General features: G+C 55.9%; 1 protein-coding gene across 1 annotated transcript; it reads left to right on the top strand.

Moving 5' to 3' along the window:
- The first annotated feature begins 1,401 nt into the window (after positions 1-1,401).
- On the top strand, positions 1,402-19,014 carry P2RY2 (purinergic receptor P2Y2). The gene is made up of 2 exons (XM_064145594.1): positions 1,402-1,520; positions 16,456-19,014. The coding sequence occupies exon 2, from the start codon at positions 16,460-16,462 to the stop codon at positions 17,534-17,536; it is 1,077 nt and encodes a 358-aa protein (XP_064001664.1). The 5' UTR covers positions 1,402-1,520; positions 16,456-16,459; the 3' UTR covers positions 17,537-19,014.
- The last annotated feature ends 418 nt before the right edge of the window (positions 19,015-19,432 follow it).

The raw sequence follows: 19,432 nt of genomic DNA, 5'->3' as shown, positions 1-19,432 counted from the left end.
ATGTTCATCCACATCCTCCTAGAGCTGCCTGGCAGTCCCTGCTGCACCAGGCACTCAGTGGGGACAGCCCCCAGAGCACCTCCCCAGGGTGTTGGGAGGATATGGGAGGCACAACCCCCCCAGCTCACACCCTCAGAACCCAAATTCGATGTAGAGACTTGGGGCAGGCTACAAAGCTTGTGGTGGTCCTCCATAGCTTCCTGCAGCTTCGGGGCAGACCATGACATGCCAGGAAAGGATGAAGACAGACCCCAGAGCAGCTCCCTAGGGTGTTTGGTGGCCACAGGGGGGGAGGACATTCCCCAGCTCACACCCACAGCAGCCAAACTCAACTTAGTTCCCAGAAATACAGGACCCTTGAAGGACTTCTCTTCCACCCATGGTCCAGTTTGTCCTTCAGGACTGGAGGGATTTGGCTCCTTTCTCCATCTCAGCAGGGGGGCTTGGGCCAGGGAGGTTGGGGGGGGGGGGGGGGGGGGGTGAGTTGGGATGTGCCTGGTCTCAGTTCCAGCCCTGATTCTCGTCCATGGTCCCGTTCCAGGAGGGAATGCTCCTGCCCCAGACCCAACCATGGGAGCATCCTTGAAGAAGCGACTCCTCTCCTGGCATTAGTCTCGGTCTCAACCCCAATCCCACCCACGATCCCGTCTCCAGAGGGATCCTATCCCTAGCCCTAGTCCAATCCATGATCCCACCCCTAGGCGAGCAAAGGAGGAGCAGTGAGGCTCCTGCCCCCGTCCCGACACCGCTCCCAGCTCCAGTGGTGGTGTGCGTCTGACCACAGTCCCAGCCTTGACCCCATCCCTGCTGCCACCCCAGCAGGAGGAGCTCCTGTCCCTGTCCCATCCCCGGGAGGAGCGGTGCCAGCCCCAGTGCCAGCCTTGACCCCATCCCTGCTGCCACCCCAGCAGGAGGAACTCCTGTCCCTATCCCATCCCCGGGAGGAGCGGTGCCAGCCCCAGTGCCAGCCTTGACCCCATCCCTGCTGCCACCCCAGCAGGAGGAACTCCTGTCCCTATCCCATCCCCGGGAGGAGCGGTGCCAGCCCCAGTGCCAGCCTTGACCCCATCCCTGCTGCCACCCCAGCAGGAGGAACTCCTGTCCCTATCCCATCCCCGAGAGGAGCGGTCCCAGCCCCAGTGCCAGCCTTGACCCCATCCCTGCTGCCACCCCAGCAGGAGGAACTCCTGTCCCTATCCCATCCCCGAGAGGAGCGGTTCCAGCCCTAGTGCCAGCCTTGACCCCATCCCTGCTGCCACCCCAGCAGGAGGAACTCCTGTCCCTATCCCATCGGGCAGAGAGGCGGTCCCAGCCCCAGTGCCAGCCCCGGGGAGGGCTGGTCCAGCCCCGCTCCCGCCCCGCTCCCGCCCCGCTGCCCGCTCCACACGCGGCGGCGGCTGCCCGGGGACGGCGAGAGCGGCCCCGGGAGCGGCACAGGCGCCGAGCCCCGGGCATGGAGCTGCCTCCTCCGCCCGCTTGAACGCAGCAGGACGATCGCAGCCACCCGGGAACGGAGCCAGGTATGAGGCAAGGGGGGAACGCGGCGAGGGTGCGTGCGTGGGGGTGGGTGCGTGTCCTGCCCGTGCCGGGCAGTGGGGAGCACACCCTGGGGGTGCGGAGGTGCAGACGTTGCATGGGGTGAGAGTGGGGACGTGAGGGGGGGGACACACGTACACGAGTGGGGGGATAGCTCCGTGAGGTGGGGGGAATAGGAAAGTGAGTGGGGGGGACACGTACATGAGTGAAGGGACACGCATGTGAGTGGGGGGGACACGTATGTGAGTGAAGGGACACGCATGTGAGTGGGGGGGACACGTACATGAGTGAAGGGACACGCATGTGAGTGGGGGGGACACGTACATGAGTGAAGGGACACGTATGTGAGTGGGGGGGACACGTACATGAGTGAAGGGACACGTATGTGAGTGGGGGGGACACGTACATGAGTGAAGGGACACGTATGTGAGTGGGGGGGACACGTACGTGAGTGAAGGGACACGTACGTGAGTGGGGGACACACGTACATAAGTGAAGGGACACGTATGTGAGTGGGGGGGACACGTACATGAGTGGGGGAGATACGTAGAGGGGTGAGGGGACACGCAGATGGATGAGGGGGTATGTACATGAGTGGGGGACACACGTACATGAGTGGGGGACACACATACATGAGTGGGGGACACACGTACATGAGTGGGGGACACACGTACATGAGTGGGGGACACACATACATGAGTGGGGGACACACATAGATAGGTGAGAGGGCATGTACATAAGTGGGGGGGACATATATATGGGGGGGGGGATATGTACCTGAGTGGAGGACATGCCCATTGGTGGGGGGCACATGCACATGGGCTGGGGGGACATGTGCATGGGTGAAGGGGACCCACGCATGGGTTGGGGCCATGCACACAGGGGTGGTGGGGCACTCACACACCCACACACGCTGGTGGCACCGGCTGCTCAGTGGGTGGCAGAGGGTCCCAGAGCAGGGAGTGGGGGTGCTGTGAGGGCAAAGCTGAACCCCAGTGGACCTCACTCCCCCACTGAAGCTGCCCCCAGAGCGCCTCGGGCGTGGGGTGGTTGGAGCCGCGGCGGGTGGGAGGTGCTGGCACCGATCGCTGCTGCTGTGCGTGGCTCAGGCTGGGCGCTGGGGAAGGTTCCTGTGCTCTCCTCTGCTCCTTTTGGCCTGAATTGTTGGATTGTTTCTGCTTCCACTCTCAATCGTCTCAGTTTGCTGCTCGGTTTCTGCCCTCCCAGAGGGGAATTCTCTGGCCTGTTTGTCAGGGATTTCCTGTACACACCTCTGGTAGAAGCCATGGAGCTGCCTCCCTTGCTTTACCCCAGCTTGTGTTTTTCCACCTCTTTTACGTGCTGGGATCCCTGCACCATCGATTTGAGGAGGGTTCTGATTTCCCCTTGGGGTTGGGATGAAGCTCTGCTTCCCAACCCTCTGACTGCCTCCTAACCCCAAAGCTGCCTCCTTCCCCTGGAGCTGCCCACAGGGTGGACCTCTACTGCAGGAGCAACTTCCAGGCTGAAAGTTCTTCTGCTTTTACTTTTCTTCTTGTAAAACCTCTTTGGCAACCTATTGCCTTCCTCTGCAGAGGGTGAGGAGCACCAAACCCTGCTCCTGGGTGCCCACCAAACCCTGCTCCTGGGTGCCCACCAAACCCTTCTCCTGGGTGCCCACCAAACCCTGCTCCTGGGTGACCACCAAACCCTGCTCTTGAGTGCCCACCAAACCCTGCTCCTGGGTGACCACCAAACCCTTCTCCTGGGTGCCCACCAAACCCTTCTCCTGGGTGACCACCAAACCCTGCTTCTGGGTGCCCACTGAACTCTGCTCTTGGGTGCCCACCAAACCCTGCTCCTGGGTGACCACCAAACCCTTCTCCTGGGTGCCCACCAAACCCTTCTCCTGGGTGCCCACCAAACCCTGCTCTTGAGTGCCCAACAAACCCTTCTCCTGGGTGACCACCGAACCCTGCTCCTGGGTGCCCACCAAACCCTTCTCCTGGGTGCCCACCAAACCCTTCTCCTGGGTGCCCACCAAACTCTGCTCCTGGGTGCCCACTGAACTCTGCTCCTGGGTGCCCACCAAACCCTGCTCCTGAGTGACCACCAAACCCTTCTCCTGGGTGCCCACCAAACCCTGCTCCTGGGTGCCCACCAAACCCTGTTCCTGAGTGACCACCAAACCCTTCTCCTGGGTGCCCACCAAACCCTGCTCCTGAGTGACCACCAAACCCTTCTCCTGGGTGCCCACCAAACCCTGCTCCTGGGTGACCACCAAACTCTGCTCCTGGGTGCCCACCAAACCCTTCTCCTGGGTGCCCACCAAACCCTTCTCCTGGGTGCCCACCAAACCCTGCTCCTGGGTGCCCACTGAACTCTGCTCTTGGGTGCCCACCAAACCCTTCTCCTGAGTGACCACCAAACCCTGCTCCTGGGTGCCCACCAAACCCTGCTCCTGGGTGCCCACCAAACTCTGCTCTTGGGTGCCCACCAAACCCTTCTCCTGAGTGACCACCAAACCCTGCTCCTGGGTGCCCACCAAACCCTGCTCCTGGGTGCCCACCAAACCCTGCTCCTGGGTGCCCAGCAGCACCGAGGGTGAGGAAGTTGCCCTCGATGCAGGGCTGGTGGCTGCTGAAACTGAGTTGTTTCGTTATGCTCCAGTCTGTGCCCCTGAGTTTCTCTTCCTCGTTTAACCCCAGAGCAGAGGAAACTTTCGCTCTTCAACCTCGATTTGAGCTTAAGGAGCTTCAGTATAAAACAGGACACCCCCCCCCCCCCCTTACTCCTTAAATGTGCTGCTGAGCCCCAGAGCCTGCTCACATCCTGGGGGGTTTTCAGTGGGTGCTAAATCCCTGAGGAGTATTTTTGGCTGTCCTGGCAGCAAGTGGCTGTACCCTGTCTCTCTGCCTGGTGTGATTTTTATCTCCAGTTACTGACACAAAGCCAAAGCCATGAATAGTTTGCTGGCAGCAGAGCGTGCTGCCGGCCACACCATCAGCCCTCCTCACCACCCAGCGCCTGCTACCCACCCCCACCCCCCAGCAAAGCCTTAAGGGGAACCACCCCACGAAGCAAAGATCCTTTTGCTTCCATGGGATGAGAGGATCACAGGATGTTAGGGGTTGGAAGAGACCTCTGTAGGTCACTGAGGCAAACCCCTTCCTGCCAGAGCAGGAGCAGAGAATCTGGCTCAGGTTGCACAGGAAGGCATCCAGACAGGGCTGGAAAGGCTCCAGCTGGGTCTTAGAAGCATAGAAGCATAAAATCAGGGAATCATAGAATAGAATCATAGAATAGAATCATGGAATAGAATCATAGAATAGAATCATGGAATAGAATCATGGAATCATAAGATCATAGAATAGAATCATGGAATCATGAAATCACAGAATCAAGCAGGTTGGAAGAGAGCTCCAAGCTCAGCCAGCCCAACCTAGCACCCAGCCCTGCCCAACCAACCAGACCATGGCACTAAGTGCCCCAGCCAGGCTTGGCTGCAACACCTCCAGCCACAGCCACTCCACCACCTCCCTGGGCAGCCCATTCCAGTGCCAATCACTCTCTCTACCAACAACTTCCTCCAGCCTAGACCTGCCCTGGCACAACACCTCCAGGGATGGTGACTCCACCACCTCCCTGGGCTGTCCTCACAGCAGAGCAGCTCCAGCCCTCTGCTCATCCTTGTGGCCCTTCTCTGGACACCTTCCAGACCTCCAGCTCCCTCTTGTAATAGTGGCTCCAGAACTGGATGCAGTACTCCAGATAGGGTCTCACCAGTCCTTAATGGAGGAGCAAAGTCCACCCCACGTGGGGCTTTCAGGGGGGTTGGTTCTTCTTTTGCTGCCATGGTGGAGGCTGATAATTTTGTTATCCCCCAGTTTTTGGGTGCTGGTTATCTCCCAGAGGGTGTCTGGTTGTACTGGGAGGGTTGTTGGTGGGTGTTGTTGGGTGACTCCCTTTGGGTTGGAGCAGGATGCTGGTAGGGCTCCCTGGTAATGGTGTTTCTTCCAGAGGTGAGGCTTGTAAAGGGGAGACAAGAAGCAAAACCAGAAGTGGGGAAGTTGAGATTGGATGTGAGGAACAAGTTCTGCACCATGAGGTTGGTGGAACACTGCAACAGGTTACCCAGGGAGGTGGTTGAGGCTTCATCCCTGGAGATATTCAAGGTGAGGCTGGACAGGGCACTGGGGCAACCTGATGTAGTCGAGGATGCTTCTACTTACAGCAGGGGGATTGGACTGGATGACCTTTGGAGGTCCTTTCCCACCCAGACCATGCTGTGATTCTAAGATTCTGTGACCAGAACCTGATCCCTTGTTCTTCTCTCTGCTTAAGCATTGCTTCCTCCAGTGAGCAGCAGAAAATTGAGCCCTTGAGCAAGCTGGGCTGGTAGGAGGTGTCCCTGCCCATGGCAGAGGGGTTGGAACTGGATGATCTTGAAGGTCCCTTCCAACCCAAACCATTTTGTGACTCTGTGGCTGTGGAGGGCAACCCCAAAAGTCAGGTTTCTGGTAATAAACCCAGCACAGGGCTGCTTTCTGCCTCCAGGCAACCCAAAGGATGTGAGCACCTCACTTTCCTTCTTCCAAGGTCCTGCAGCTGGGTGGAGGCAATGCCAAGCACAGATCCAGGCTGGACAGTGCCTGGCTGGAGAGCAGCCCTGAGCAGAGGGACTTGGGGGTGCTGCTGGAGGAGAAGCTCAGCAGGAGCCAGCAGTGTGCACTTGCAGCCCAGAGAGCCAAGCAGAGCCTGGGCTGCAGCAGCAGCAGCAGTGTGGGCAGCAGGGCCAGGGAGGGGATTCTGCCCCTCTGCTCTGCTCTGCTGAGAGCCCACCTGGAGTCCTGCATCCAGCTCTGGAGCCCCTGGGACAAGAGGGCTGTGGAGATGCTGGAGAGTGTCCAGAGCAGGGCCAGGAGGATGCTCAGAGGCTGCAGCAGCTCTGCTGTGAGCACAGCCTGAAAGAGTTGGGGCTGTGCAGGCTGGAGCAGAGGAGGCTCCCAGGGGACCTTCTTGTGGCCTGCCAGGATCTGAAGGGGGCTCCAAAAAAGCTGGGGAGGGACTTTGGAGGCTGTGAGGGAGTGTCAGGAGTGGGGGGACTGGAGCAAAGGTGGAGGTGGGGAGAGTGAGGCTGGAGGTGAGGAGGAAGCTGTTGAGCAGGAGAGTGGTGAGAGGCTGGACTGGGTTGCCCAGGGAGGGGGTTGAGGCCCCATGGCTGGAGGTGTTTGAGGCCAGGCTGGCTGAGGCTGTGTGCAGCCTGCTCTAGGGTAGGGTGTCCCTGGGCATGGCAGGGGGTTGGCACTGGCTGCTCCTTGTGCTCCCTTCCAACCCTGCCTGATTCTGTGACTCTATGATTCCCCCTTGAAACAAATAAAAATCAAGTTTGGGAAGCCTGAAACAAAACTTGAGCCTGGAGTCAGAGGAATGGTGAAGGATCCAACCATGGAAGTGTTCAAGGCCAGGTTGGATGAGTCCTTGAGCAACCTGGGCTGGTGGGAGGTGTCCCTGCCCATGGCAGGGGGGCTGGAACTGGATGAGCTTTAAGATCCTCTCCACCCCAAAGCATTCCATGTTTCCATGAAGCAGGATCTATCCCCAACCCCATGGGATGCTGATGCAGGGATGTAGGGGGGAAAACTCAAACAGGGAGTGTCCCCTTTGCTGGAGCCAGGAAGAGAACTGTTGCTGAAGGGATTCAGTCTTGGCTAGGCTGATCCCTGCTTCCAGCAGGATCCATCCCTGGAGATCTGCTGTGCTGGGAATGCAGTCGAGTTCCACCAAATTGAAGGCAGCTTCAATTATGCAGAGGCAGCAACCCTGATGGGTTTAATGCTTTTATCTAACTCACCCTAAAGCCACAGCTTTGGTAAATCCAGATTGACTTCCCAGTGTGTGGAGAAAAGCAGGTTTGGGTCCTGCTTGGGAAGCAGAGGCTTGAAAGTGAGGTTCATTCAGGGAGGAATCCAGGGAGTTTCTTGGGAGAAAACAGAAGTTCCCTGGGGGGGGAGGAAATTGTTTAGCTCAAAGCAAATCATTTCAGAGTCAGAAAGTTCTGTTTGGGTTGTTCCATCTTTTATCTGTGCTCCCTCTCCCCTTTTTTAACTTGGGGCAAGTTAAAGCCTCTAAGGAATCCAAAACTCCTCATGGAAAAAGGCTTTCAGTAGAGAAAACTTCAACTCTGCTGCCCCTCAGCCTGGGGGCAGGAAGGGAAACTGAGGCACAAGATCACTTGGGTGGAGTAGCTTCGTTTCTGCCAGCTGGAGCTGCTCAGTGCCCTGCAAAGGGCTTTTCTGGGGGGGAAAGAATGGAAATGCAGGGTTTTGACAGACTGATTTGGGGAGGAAAGAGGATTTCTGGCTACTTTTTGGGATAGAGGAAGAGGTAGGTGAAAATCCATGGGGGATAAAAGGGGAACACTGCCTGGGGCTCTGAGTGAGGAATCATAGACTCAAGCAGGCTGGAAGAGAGCTCCAAGCTCAGCCAGCCCAGCCTAGCACCCAGCCCTGCCCAACCAACCAGACCATGGCACTAAGTGCCCCAGCCAGGCTTGGCTGCAACACCTCCAGGGATGGTGATGAGTAAAGAGCCTTTAAGCTGCTCAAGGTTTGGTTTGGGGTATCCTGGAAGCCACAGGCACCACAGGCTCACAGGATGTTAGGGGTTGGAAAGGACCCAAAGAGATCATCGAGTCCAGCCCCAGAGCAGGAGCATGCAGTCTAGCCCAGGTCACACAGGAACACATCCAGATGGGGAATGTATCTTGGAGATGTCTCTGGAGGTATTCAAAACCTGCCTGGGGGTGTTCCTGTCTGACCTACTCCAGGTGATCCTGCCCTGGCAGGGGGAGTTGGACTGGAGGAGCTGTTGAGGTCCCTTCCAACCCCTTTGGACAGAAGTACCAAGCAGAAAGGTGAATGGTGTTCAGGCTGGAGCAGAGGAGGCTCCCAGGGGACCTTCTTGTGGCCTGCCAGGATCTGAAGGGGGCTTCAAAAAAGCTGGGAAGGGACTTTTGAGGCTGTGAGGGAGTGGCAGGAGTGGGGGGACTGGAGCAAAGGTGGAGGTGGGGAGAGTGAGGCTGGAGGTGAGGAGGAAGTTGTTGAGCAGGAGAGTGGTGAGAGGCTGGACTGGGTTGCCCAGGGAGGTGGTTGAGGTCCCATGGCTGGAGGTGTTTGAGGCCAGGCTGGCTGAGGCTGTGTGCAGCCTGCTCTAGGGTAGGGTGTCCCTGGGCATGGCAGGGGGTTGGCACTGGCTGCTCCTTGTGCTCCCTTCCAAGCCTGCCTGATTCTGTGACTCTCTGGTGGGGCTGAGGTGGCTGCGGATGCCCTTAGCCCTCATTGGTGGCCAGAATCAGCTTGAAGGAGAAGGGCAGAGAAAGTCACCAGGGCAGAAGACAGCCAGGTGGAAAGGACAGATGAAACCCAAGCAGTTTGGCCAGGCTCAGATTTCATCCTGCTCCCCTTTGGCTTCACCCACCCAGGGAAGCTTGGCAGCATCCGAGCGCGTCGCCGTGTTTGCTTTGGCTGGCGATGGGCTTCGACCACGGTCCCAAAGGACAGAGGGAAAAAAGCCCTGCCAGGCCCTTTGCTTCTCAGATTTATTTTTTTCTGATGAGTCTACTAAATGCCTCTGAATGAGGGCAGGGGGGGAAAAAAACCACCCACAGCCTGCAAAAGGAGCTGGTGGGGAAGATGTGGTGAGCAGATCGTGGGTTCGACCTCCGGCGTCAAAGGGTGGGAGCTGCGGTCTCATTGTGCTGGTTTGAGTTCCCAGGGCCTTGCAGCAGCACAACTGTGAGGTCCTGACAGTCAATTAGTTCCTGTTAATGATTTGGGAAGGTCAATTAAGCCTCAGCAACCCCCCCCAAACACACACCCCCCACCCTCCCGTGAGACAGCTTCACCGCAGCTGTGGTTCGGTTGTGCTGTGTTTGCTTTCGTGACTTGGATTCTGCTGGCACAGAACACCCTTGGCGGGGGGAATGGTGACCTCAGGGGTGGCACCAGGAATGCCACCAGGAATGGGGCAAAACCTTTGGACTAGTTGGACTAGATGTTCTCCAGAGGTCCTTATCCTTCTGGGATTCTGGGAGTCAAGCCCTTTGTGCAGTGAGTCAGTGTCCAGCTCATCGTCCCCTCTGTGCTGGCCCCGGCTGCTGCCCATGACCTTCTCCAATGACAGCCTCCTCCTCATTGACTCATCTGAGTCTCCCCTGCTCAGCCCTGGGGGGATACTGTAACAGGAGCATTTGGGGATGCTGACATCACATGCACATGCCTGTGGGTGCATATATTTGAGGGCATGTGGCTGGTGGGGTTGCCAAACCAATCTACCTGAGCTCTTCTCATCGGAGTTGCTCCTCTCTCCTGCTGGCTTCATCCACTGCAGCTCTTGGTACCTGCTCTGCAGCTCTTGGTGCCTGTTCTGCTGCTCTTGGTACCTTCTCTGCAGCTCTTGGTACCTGCTCTGCAAATCTTGGTGCCTGTTCTGCAGCTCTTGGTACCTTCTCTGCAGCTCTTGGTACCTGCTCTGCAGCTCTTGGTACCTGCTCTGCAGCTCTTGGTGCCTGTTCTGCTGCTCTTGGTGCCTGTTCTGCAGCTCTTGGTACCTGCTCTGCAGCTCTTGGTGCCTGTTCTGCTGCTCTTGGTACCTTCTCTGCAGCTCTTGGTACCTGCTCTGCAAATCTTGGTGCCTGTTCTGCAGCTCTTGGTACCTGCTCTGCAAATCTTGATGCCTGTTCTGCAGCTCTTGGTACCTGCTCTGCAGCTCTTGGTGCCTGTTCTGCTGCTCTTGGTGCCTGTTCTGCAGCTCATGGTACCTGCTCTGCAAATCTTGATGCCTGTTCTGCAGCTCTTGGTGCCTGTTTTCTGGGCAAAAAACATAAACCCAACCCATGTCCTTTGGGATAAACAGGTCCAGAGCCAAGCTGCAAAGAAAGAGGTGATCCAGCAGCAGGTTCATGTGGTCTTAGCATGGAGGACACTGATTGAGATGATGCCATAATGCTGGAGGGCACCTAAAAAGCTGGCCATGGTCACCTGCATTCAACACCAGAGACCAAAACCTTCTGCCATCATCCCAGGAAGGGCAAGGAAAGCAGATTGAAGGAGGTGGTCCTGAAGGTAGCACCGTGGTGGGTTTGCTTTTGGTGGTCAGAGAAACACTCAAGGATCTTAAAGGTCTTTTCCAGCCTGGAAGAGACCTTTAAGACCTGCATGGCATGCTCAGAGATTGCTGCTGCCTCCTCCCTCCCCTCCCATCTTGCTGGGGGCTCAATGTGTCACCACCAGAGCTGGTGCCCATGCCACCCATCCTGTAGGCAGAGGAAATGGGCAGCTGCCAGCTTTTGTGCCTCCAGATGCCTCGGATGGTTGTGCCCTCTCTGGCTCGCTCTGCTGCGGATGCAGCGGGACCGGGGGCGAAGGCATGGCCTGGAGCCACCAGCCCAGCAGACACAGCAGGGTTTGTCCCAGAGCCTCTGGGAAGAAGCAGGGGACCAAAGAAAACCAAAAGAAGAGAAGAAAGAAAAGGCTTTGACATTTGCAGGAGGAGGAAGAGGGAGCCCAGGAGAGCGAGGACAAAGCTGCCTTGTGAGTGGGGTTTTGTCTCTTCAAGCTGACCGCAGAGCACTGCTTGCTGCTTGTCCTGAAGGGTGCATCTCAGCACCTCTGTGACCACAGCACGGCCTGGGGCAGCCCAGGGAGTGTTGCTGCACCTAAAGGCTTCTCAAAAGTTGGAATGGTAGTGGTGGAGTTTCCAGCCCTGGGAGTGTTTAAGCACCTTGTGACCCTGGCGCTTCGGGCTGTGGCTGAGTGTCAACCCTGCCGTGCTGGGCTGAGGGTTGGGCTGGATGAGCTCTGAGAGGTCTTCACACCAGATCTGTTCTGTGACCTTAGAGATGTCTTCCAACCAGATCTGTTCTGGGACCTTAGAGATGTCTTCCAACCAGATCTGTTCTGTGATGCTTAGAGAGGTCTTCCAGCCAGATCTATTCTGTGAGCTGTGAGAGGTCTTCCAGCGAGATCTATTCTGTGAGCTGTGAGATGTCTTCCAACCAGATCTATTCTGTGAGCTGTGAGATGTCTTCCAGCCAGATCTATTCTGTGAGCTGTGAGATGTCTTCCAGCCAGATCTATTCTGTGAGCTGTGAGATGTCTTCCAACCAGATCTATTCTGTGAGCTGTGAGATGTCTTCCAGCCAGATCTATTCTGTGAGCTGTGAGAGGTCTTCCAGCCAGATCTATTCTGTGAGCTGTGAGAGGTCTTCCAGCCAGATCTATTCTGTGAGCTGTGAGATGTCTTCCAGCCAGATCTATTCTGTGAGCTGTGAGATGTCTTCCAACCAGATCTATTCTGTGAGCTGTGAGATGTCTTCCAACCAGATCTATTCTGTGAGCTGTGAGATGTCTTCCAGCCAGATCTATTCTGTGAGCTGTGAGATGTCTTCCAGCCAGATCTATTCTGTGAGCTGTGAGATGTCTTCCAACCAGATCTATTCTGTGAGCTGTGAGATGTCTTCCAGCCAGATCTATTCTGTGAGCTGTGAGAGGTCTTCCAGCCAGATCTATTCTGTGAGCTGTGAGAGGTCTTCCAGCCAGATCTATTCTGTGAGCTGTGAGATGTCTTCCAGCCAGATCTATTCTGGGACCTTAGAGATGTCTTCCAACCAGATCTATTCTGTGACCTTAGAGATGTCTTCCAGCCAGATCTATTCTGTGACCTTAGAGATGTCTTCCAGCCAGATCTATTCTGTGACCTTAGAGATGTCTTCCAACCAGATCTATTCTGTGAGCTGAGAGAGGTCTTCCAACCAGATCTGTTCTGTGAGCTGTGAGATGTCTTCCAGACAGATCTATTCTGTGATGCTGTGAGATGTCTTCCAACCAGATCTATTCTGTGAGCTGTGAGATGTCTTCCAGACAGATCTATTCTGTGAGCTGAGAGATGTCTTCCAGCCAGATCTATTCTGTGATGCTGTGAGATGTCTTCCAACCAGATCTATTCTGTGAGCTGTGAGATGTCTTCCAACCAGATCTATTCTGTGATGCTGTGAGATGTTTCCAGCCAGATCTATTCTGTGATGCTTAGAGATGTCTTCCAGCCAGATCTATTCTGTGAGCTGTGAGATGTCTTCCAGCCAGATCTATTCTGTGATGCTGTGAGATGTCTTCCAACCAGATCTATTCTGTGAGCTGTGAGATGTCTTCCAGCCAGATCTGTTCTGTGACCTTAGAGATGTCTTCCAGCCAGATCTATTCTGTGATGCTGTGAGATGTCTTCCAGCCAGATCTATTCTGTGATGCTGTGAGATGTCTTCCAACCAGATCTGTTCTGTGAGCTGTGAGATGTCTTCCAGCCAGATCTATTCTGTGATGCTGTGAGAGGTCTTCCAACCAGATCTATTCTGTGAGCTGTGAGATGTCTTCCAACCAGATCTGTTCTGTGACCTTAGAGATGTCTTCCAACCAGATCTGTTCTGTGGTTCTGTGATCCTTCTCTGCATGACAGAAAGGATTCCCCACCTTGGCTTGCAGATGGGTTCTGAGACTGGAGATTAGGAAGAAGCTCTTCAGCATGAGGGTGGTGAGAGCCTGGCACAGGTTGCCCAGGGAGGTGTTGGCAGCCTCATCCCTGGAGGTGTTTAGGGCCAGGCTGGATGTGGCTGTGAGCAGCCTGCTCTAGTGTGAGGTGTCCCTGCCCATGGCAGGGGGGTTTGGAGCTGGCTGATCCTTGAGGTCCCTTCCAGCCCTGACAATTCTCTGATTCTGTGACTTGAGGGGAGCAGGCTGAAGGGTGGCAGGACCCAAGCTAGCCCAGGGTGCAGGAGAAGCAAAACCCTGGGGTGAGGAAAGAGCAAGATCTGTCCTAGTTCCTCAGACTCATCGGAGTGGTTCCCAAAGTTGCACCTGGCTTTTTGCAGATGCTGCAGGATCAGGCAGGGTGGGAACCTGTGTGTGGCTTCTGCCCATGCTCTTGTGAAGCTGCAGCCTCAGCCAGAGCTTCCTCTGCTCTGCTCCAAGGGGAAAAGCAGAAAATGAGGTGGAAAAAATCATCATAGAGTCATAGAATCAACCAGGTTGGAAGAGACCTCCAAGGTCATCCAGTCCAACCTAGCACCCAGCCCTATCAGGGAGGTTGCTTGATGCAGTTGTTTCAGCAAGGACTGGAGTTATCCCCTAGGGTGGGCTGGAAGCATCACTTCATCCCTTCTCCATCAGCTGGGAGTTTCCAAGGAGGAAAGGAGCCTGTAGCAAAGTAGGGGTTGGTTGCTTCTCCCTAGTGACAAGGGAGAAGGGCAAGAGGAAGTGGTCTCAGGTTGCACCAGGGGAGGTTTAAGTTGGATGGTAGAAGAAACACTCTGAGCCTGCTCTGCCTCAGCTCCCAACCCTTCCCCCTTGGCCTGTCCCTGGACAGCCTTAGCCAAAGTCCCTCTGCAGCCTTCCTGCAGGATGCCTTCAGCTCCTGGCAGCAGCTCTGAGGTGCCCCTGGAGCCTTCTCTTCTGCAGCCTGCACCCCCCCAGCTCCCTCAGCCTGTGCTCACAGCAGAGCTGCCCCAGCCCTGGGCTGCTCCTTGTGGCCTCCTCCGGCCTCCCTCTGGCAGCTCTGTGTGTGTGGTGGCACCAGGTACAGCTGCACCATTTAGCTGAAGTTTGGGCTGCTTTTGCTCTCTCCCACCTAAAAGCAGGGTGGGATTTAGGTCTACACCACCTGTATATTCAAAGAGCATCTTTACTCCAACCTGTCCTGCTGTAGCAGCTCCTGCACTGCATTGATCTCCTTCTGACCTCAACCTATCCTCCTATAGCAGCTCCTGCACTGCATTGATCTCCTTCTGACCCCAACCTATCCTCCAATAGCAGCTCCTGCACCGCATTGATCCCCTTCTGACCCCAACCTATCCTCCTGCAGGAGCTCCTGCACAGCATTTATCTCCTTCTGACCCCAACCTACCCTGCAGGAGCTCCTGCACTGCATTGATCCCTTTCTGACCCCAACCTACCCTGCAGGAGCTCCTGCACCACATTGATCCCTTTCTGACCCCAACCTACCCTGCAGGAGCTCCTGCACTGCATTTATTCCCTTCTGACCCCAACCTATCCTCCGGTACTGCATTTATCCCCTTCTGACCTCAACCTATCCTCCTGCAGGAGCTCCTGCACTGCATTTATCCCCTTCTGACCTCAACCTATCCTCCTGTACTGCATTTATCTCCTTCTGCCCCCAACCTTATCTACCTGCAGGAGCTCCTGCCCTGCATTTCTGTCCTTGTGACCCCATTTCCATGGCTTTCCCATCACAGGGCAGCTGCATTTACTGGAAGGCAGGGAGATGCATTTTCAGTTGCTTGCTGGCTAAAGGCTGGCTAAAGGCTGGCAGAGCTATCGGGTGTCAGCTGGGTCCTGGGCTGTCTCCAGCGCACAAAAGGGTCCTTGTCCATCCTGACACAGCCCCTGTGTGCCTGCAGAGACTCTTTTGAGCCCATTTCTCTCACCCCAGCTGCTTGTTTCCCACGACTAAATGCAAATCTGCACAAGCAGGGGGTAGGGTTTCTGATGGTGGTGGTCCTGCTGCTGCTGCTGGAGGAGCAGGTCTGGAAGGCAGGAAGCAGGATCAGGGATGTCAGCATGACACTGAACTCTTCCCTTCCCTTGCCCTTACAGCCTCTTTCTTCCCTTCCCTTGCCCTTACAGCCTCTTTCTTCCCTTCCCTTGCCCTTACAGACTCTTTCTTCCCTTCCTTTGCCCTTACAGCCTCTTTCTTCCTTTCCCTTGCCCTTACAGCCCCTTTCTTCCCTTCCTTTGCTCTTAAAGCCTCTTTCTTCCCTTCCTTTGCCCTTACAGCCTCTTTCTTCCCTTCCTTTGCTCTTACAGCCTCTTTCTTCCCTTCCTTTACCCTTACAGCCTCTTTCTTCCCTTCCTTTGCCCTTACAGACTCTTTCTTCCCTTCCCATGCCCTTACAGCCTCTTTCTTCCCTTCCCTTGCCCTTACAGACTCTTTCTTCCCTTCCTTTGCTCTTACAGCCTCTTTCTTCCCTTCCTTTACCCTTACAGCCTCTTTCTTCCCTTCCTTTGCCCTTACAGCCTCTTTCTTCCCTTCCTTTACCCTTACAGCCTCTTTTCTTCCCTTCCTTTGCTCTTACAGCCTCTTTCTTCCCTTCCTTTACCCTTACAGCCTCTTTCTTCCCTTCCTTTGCCCTTACAGCCTCTTTCTTCCCTTCCTCTACCCTTACAGCCTCTTTCTTCCTTTCCTTTGCCCTTACAGCCTCTTTCTTCCCTTCCCTTGCCCTTACAGCCTCTTTCTTCCCTTCCTTTGCTCTTACAGACTCTTTCTTCCCTTCCCTTGCCCTTACAGACTCTTTCTTCCCTTCTTTGCCCTTACAGCCTCTTTCTTCCTTTCCCTTGCCCTTACAGACTCTTTCTTCCTTTCCCTTCCCCTTACAGCCTCTTTCTTCCCTTCCTTTACCCTTACAGCCTCTTTCTTCCCTTCCTTTACCCTTACAGACTCTTTCTTCCCTTCCCTTGCTCTTACAGCCTCTTTCTTCCCTTCCTTTGCCCTTACAGCCTCTTTCTTCCTTTCCTTTGCTCTTACAGCCTCTTTCTTCCTTTCCTTTGCTCTTACAGCCTCTTTCTTCCCTTCCCTTGCCCTTACAGACTCTTTCTTCCTTTCCCTTGCCCTTATAGCCTCTTTCTTCATTTCCCTTGCCCTTACAGACTCTTTCTTCCTTTCCCTTGCCCTTACAGACTCTTTCTTCCTTTCCCTGGCCCTTACAGTCTCTTTCTTCCCTTCCCTTGCCCTTACAGACTCTTTCTTCATTTCCCTTTCCCTTACAGCCTCTTCCCTTCTCTTGCCCTCACAGCCTCTTTCTTCTCTTCCCTTTACAGCCTCTTTCTCCCCCTCCCTTGCCTTCACAGCCTCTTTCTTCCCTTCCCTTCTCAGGGCAATGGCAAACCTCACAACTCCTCCAGCCTGGACCAGAGCCATCAACAGCTCCTTGGCCCCCGAGGGCGCAGAGGACGACTCCTACAAGTGCATCTTTGACGAGGACTTCAAGTACGTCCTGCTGCCGGTCTCCTACGGCATCGTCTGCGTGGTGGGGCTCTTCCTCAACCTGCTGGCCCTCTACGCCTTCCTCTTCAGGATCAAGACCTGGAACGCCTCCACCACCTACATGTTCAACCTGGCCATATCCGACACCCTCTACGTGGTCTCCTTGCCCCTGCTGGTGTACTACTACGCCATGGGGGACAACTGGCCCTTCAGCGCGGGCCTCTGCAAGATCGTCCGCTTCTTGTTCTACACCAACCTCTACTGCAGCATCCTCTTCCTCCTCTGCATCAGCATCCACCGCTTCCTGGGCATCTGCTTCCCGCTGAAGTCGCTGCAGTGGGGCCACGTCCGCTACGCCCGCAGGGTGGCGGCGGCGGTCTGGCTGGTGACGGTGCTGTGCCAGTGCCCCGTGCTCTTCTTCGTCACCACCAGCGCCAAGCGCGGCGCCGTCACCTGCCACGACACCTCCAGCAAGGAGCTCTTCGGCCAGTTCGTCATCTACAGCTCGGTGATGCTGGTGCTGCTCTTCTGCATCCCTTTCCTGGTCATCATCGTCTGCTACTGCTTGATGGCCAGGAGGCTGCTGCAGCCCACCAGGGGCATCTCGCGCCTGTCCCGCTCCAAGAAGAAGTCAGTCAAGATGATCGTCATCGTCTTGGTGGTCTTCGTCGTTTGCTTCCTGCCTTTCCACGTCACTCGCACCTTGTACTACTCCTTCAGGAGCTGGGACCTGAGCTGTGAGACCCTCAACGCCATCAACTTGGCCTACAAGGTGACTCGGCCCTTGGCCAGCACCAACAGCTGCTTGGATCCCGTCTTGTACTTCCTGGCAGGGCAGCGACTGATGAAGCTGAAGGGCAACAAAATGCTGTGGAAGCCTCAGAACGAGCTGGCTCTGGGCGTGGTGCCCAACAGCCACCTGGCCAGCAGCAACGACACGGACACCTTGTCCAAGGAAGTGAAGTCTTAGCTCTGCAACCCTCTCCCACCACAGAAGAGGGGTTTGGTTTTTAGCCCAGGTCAGGTAGCTCCCAGAGCCTGAGGGGTTTGGGTGTTGGTGGTGCCTTGGTTTGGACCTGCTTCAGCCTGGGCCACCTCAGATGTGCTCCTCTGCTTGTCACCATTCGGCTCTGTAGGACTTCTTTAAGCAAGGTGCCACTGTGGTTGCACACCCAAGCCTTACCTCTGCCTCTTCATCCGATGCTGAGTGCCATCTGCCCAGTGGAGAAGCTGGGTGGCCTCTTTAGAAGCCAAAGCTGCTTAAAAAACCCCAAACCAACCCCCCTCCCCCCCAAAAAAAAACCCAACCCAACCCCAACCAATCCTCTGAACATAGAATCAACCAGATTGGAAGAGACTTCCAAGGTCATCCAGTCCAACCTAGCACCCACCTGAGATCGCTTCCTAGAGCAGAAACGTTGTGTGCAAAAGCTCCTCCTAAAGAAGCCTTTCTCCAGAGTCCCTGGCACAAGGTCCTTGGCAAGGGACAAAAAGGCTTTGGGTGGATGAAGAGACTCAGCTCTGGTCCTGCTGACCAGGACCACGATGAAAAGGCCAAGTGCAGACACCACCTGCAGTGGGAAAGAGGCTCCCATAAGCTTAGCAGCCCTGAAGACTTCTTCTCCCAGCTTCCAGCCCTGGCATCTGCTGGCAGAGCCAGGAGGAGGCTTTTAGCTCCTGTTCTCCCTGTTAGAAAGGTGCTGGTGGCCCTTCTGTCCCACTGGACTGTGATTACACTGGTCCCACCCCACTGGAGTATTACACTGGCATCATCCCACTGGAGTATTACACTGGTCCCATCCCACTGGAGTGTCCTGGCACCACCCCCCTGGATTTTACTGGCACCACCCTCCCAGAGCTTACTGATCCCATCAAGCAGCTCCCCTGTTTGCTGGTCCCATCAAGCAGGTCCCCTCTAGCGTTCTCCAGTGGGGCCACCACCTTCCAAAAACCCCTTTAGTGCTCCCTGAAGAGCTTTTGGGAACCTGCAGCTTACTTCCAGCTGCTGACTTCACCTGCAGCTCATTGAAATTTGGGGGGAGCTCTGCCTGTCTGGTTTTCATCCCCTTACCAGTGCCTCGTGCTTCCAAGGAGGAGTGAAGACCTTTGCTTATCCCCTTGGCTGAGTGCTGCCACATCCTCATTGCTGCCCAGGGGTGCCAGACCTCTGGTACCTCCAGCAACTTGCTGTGACACCCCCCCCCCCAAAATGCTGCCCAGATGTTGCTGTTGTGGTCCCTTAGAATCACAGAATCGTTTTGGTTGGAAGAGACCTTTGAGGTCACCAAGTCCAACCCTTAAGCCAACACTGCCAGCTCACTGCCACACATGTAGGGTGCAGCTGAGGCAGCAGTGTGCCCAGGTGGGCAGCAGAGCCAGTGGCATCCTGGGCTGGCTCAGGAGCAGTGTGGGCAGCAGGATAAGGGAGCAGCTTCTGCCCCTGTGCTCAGCACTGCTCAGGCCACCCCTGGAGTGCTGTGTCCAGCTGTGGGCTCCTGAATTGCAGAGAGCTGCTGAGGTGCTGGAAGGTGTTGAGAGCAGGGCAGCAAGGCTGGGGAGGGGCCTGGAGCAGAGCCCTGTGAGGAGAGGCTGAGGGAGCTGGGGGTGTGCAGCCTGCAGCAGAGGAGGCTCAGGGCAGAGCTGATTGCTGCCTGCAGCTGCCTGCAGGGAGGCTGTAGCCAGGTGGGGTTGGGCTCTGCTGCCAGGCAAGCAGCAAGAGCAGAAGGGGCCAGAGTCTGAAGCTGTGGCAGGGCAGGTCTGGGCTGGATGTGAGGAGGAAGTTGTTGTCAGAGAGAGTGATTGGCACTGGAATGGGCTGCCCAGGGAGGTGGTGGAGTGGCTGTGGCTGGAGGTGTTGCAGCCAAGC

Source organism: Pogoniulus pusillus, chromosome 6 (assembly GCF_015220805.1).
Source record: "Pogoniulus pusillus isolate bPogPus1 chromosome 6, bPogPus1.pri, whole genome shotgun sequence".
Taxonomy (NCBI): Eukaryota; Metazoa; Chordata; class Aves; order Piciformes; family Lybiidae; genus Pogoniulus; species Pogoniulus pusillus.
This window is presented reverse-complemented; position numbering and strand designations above follow the sequence as displayed.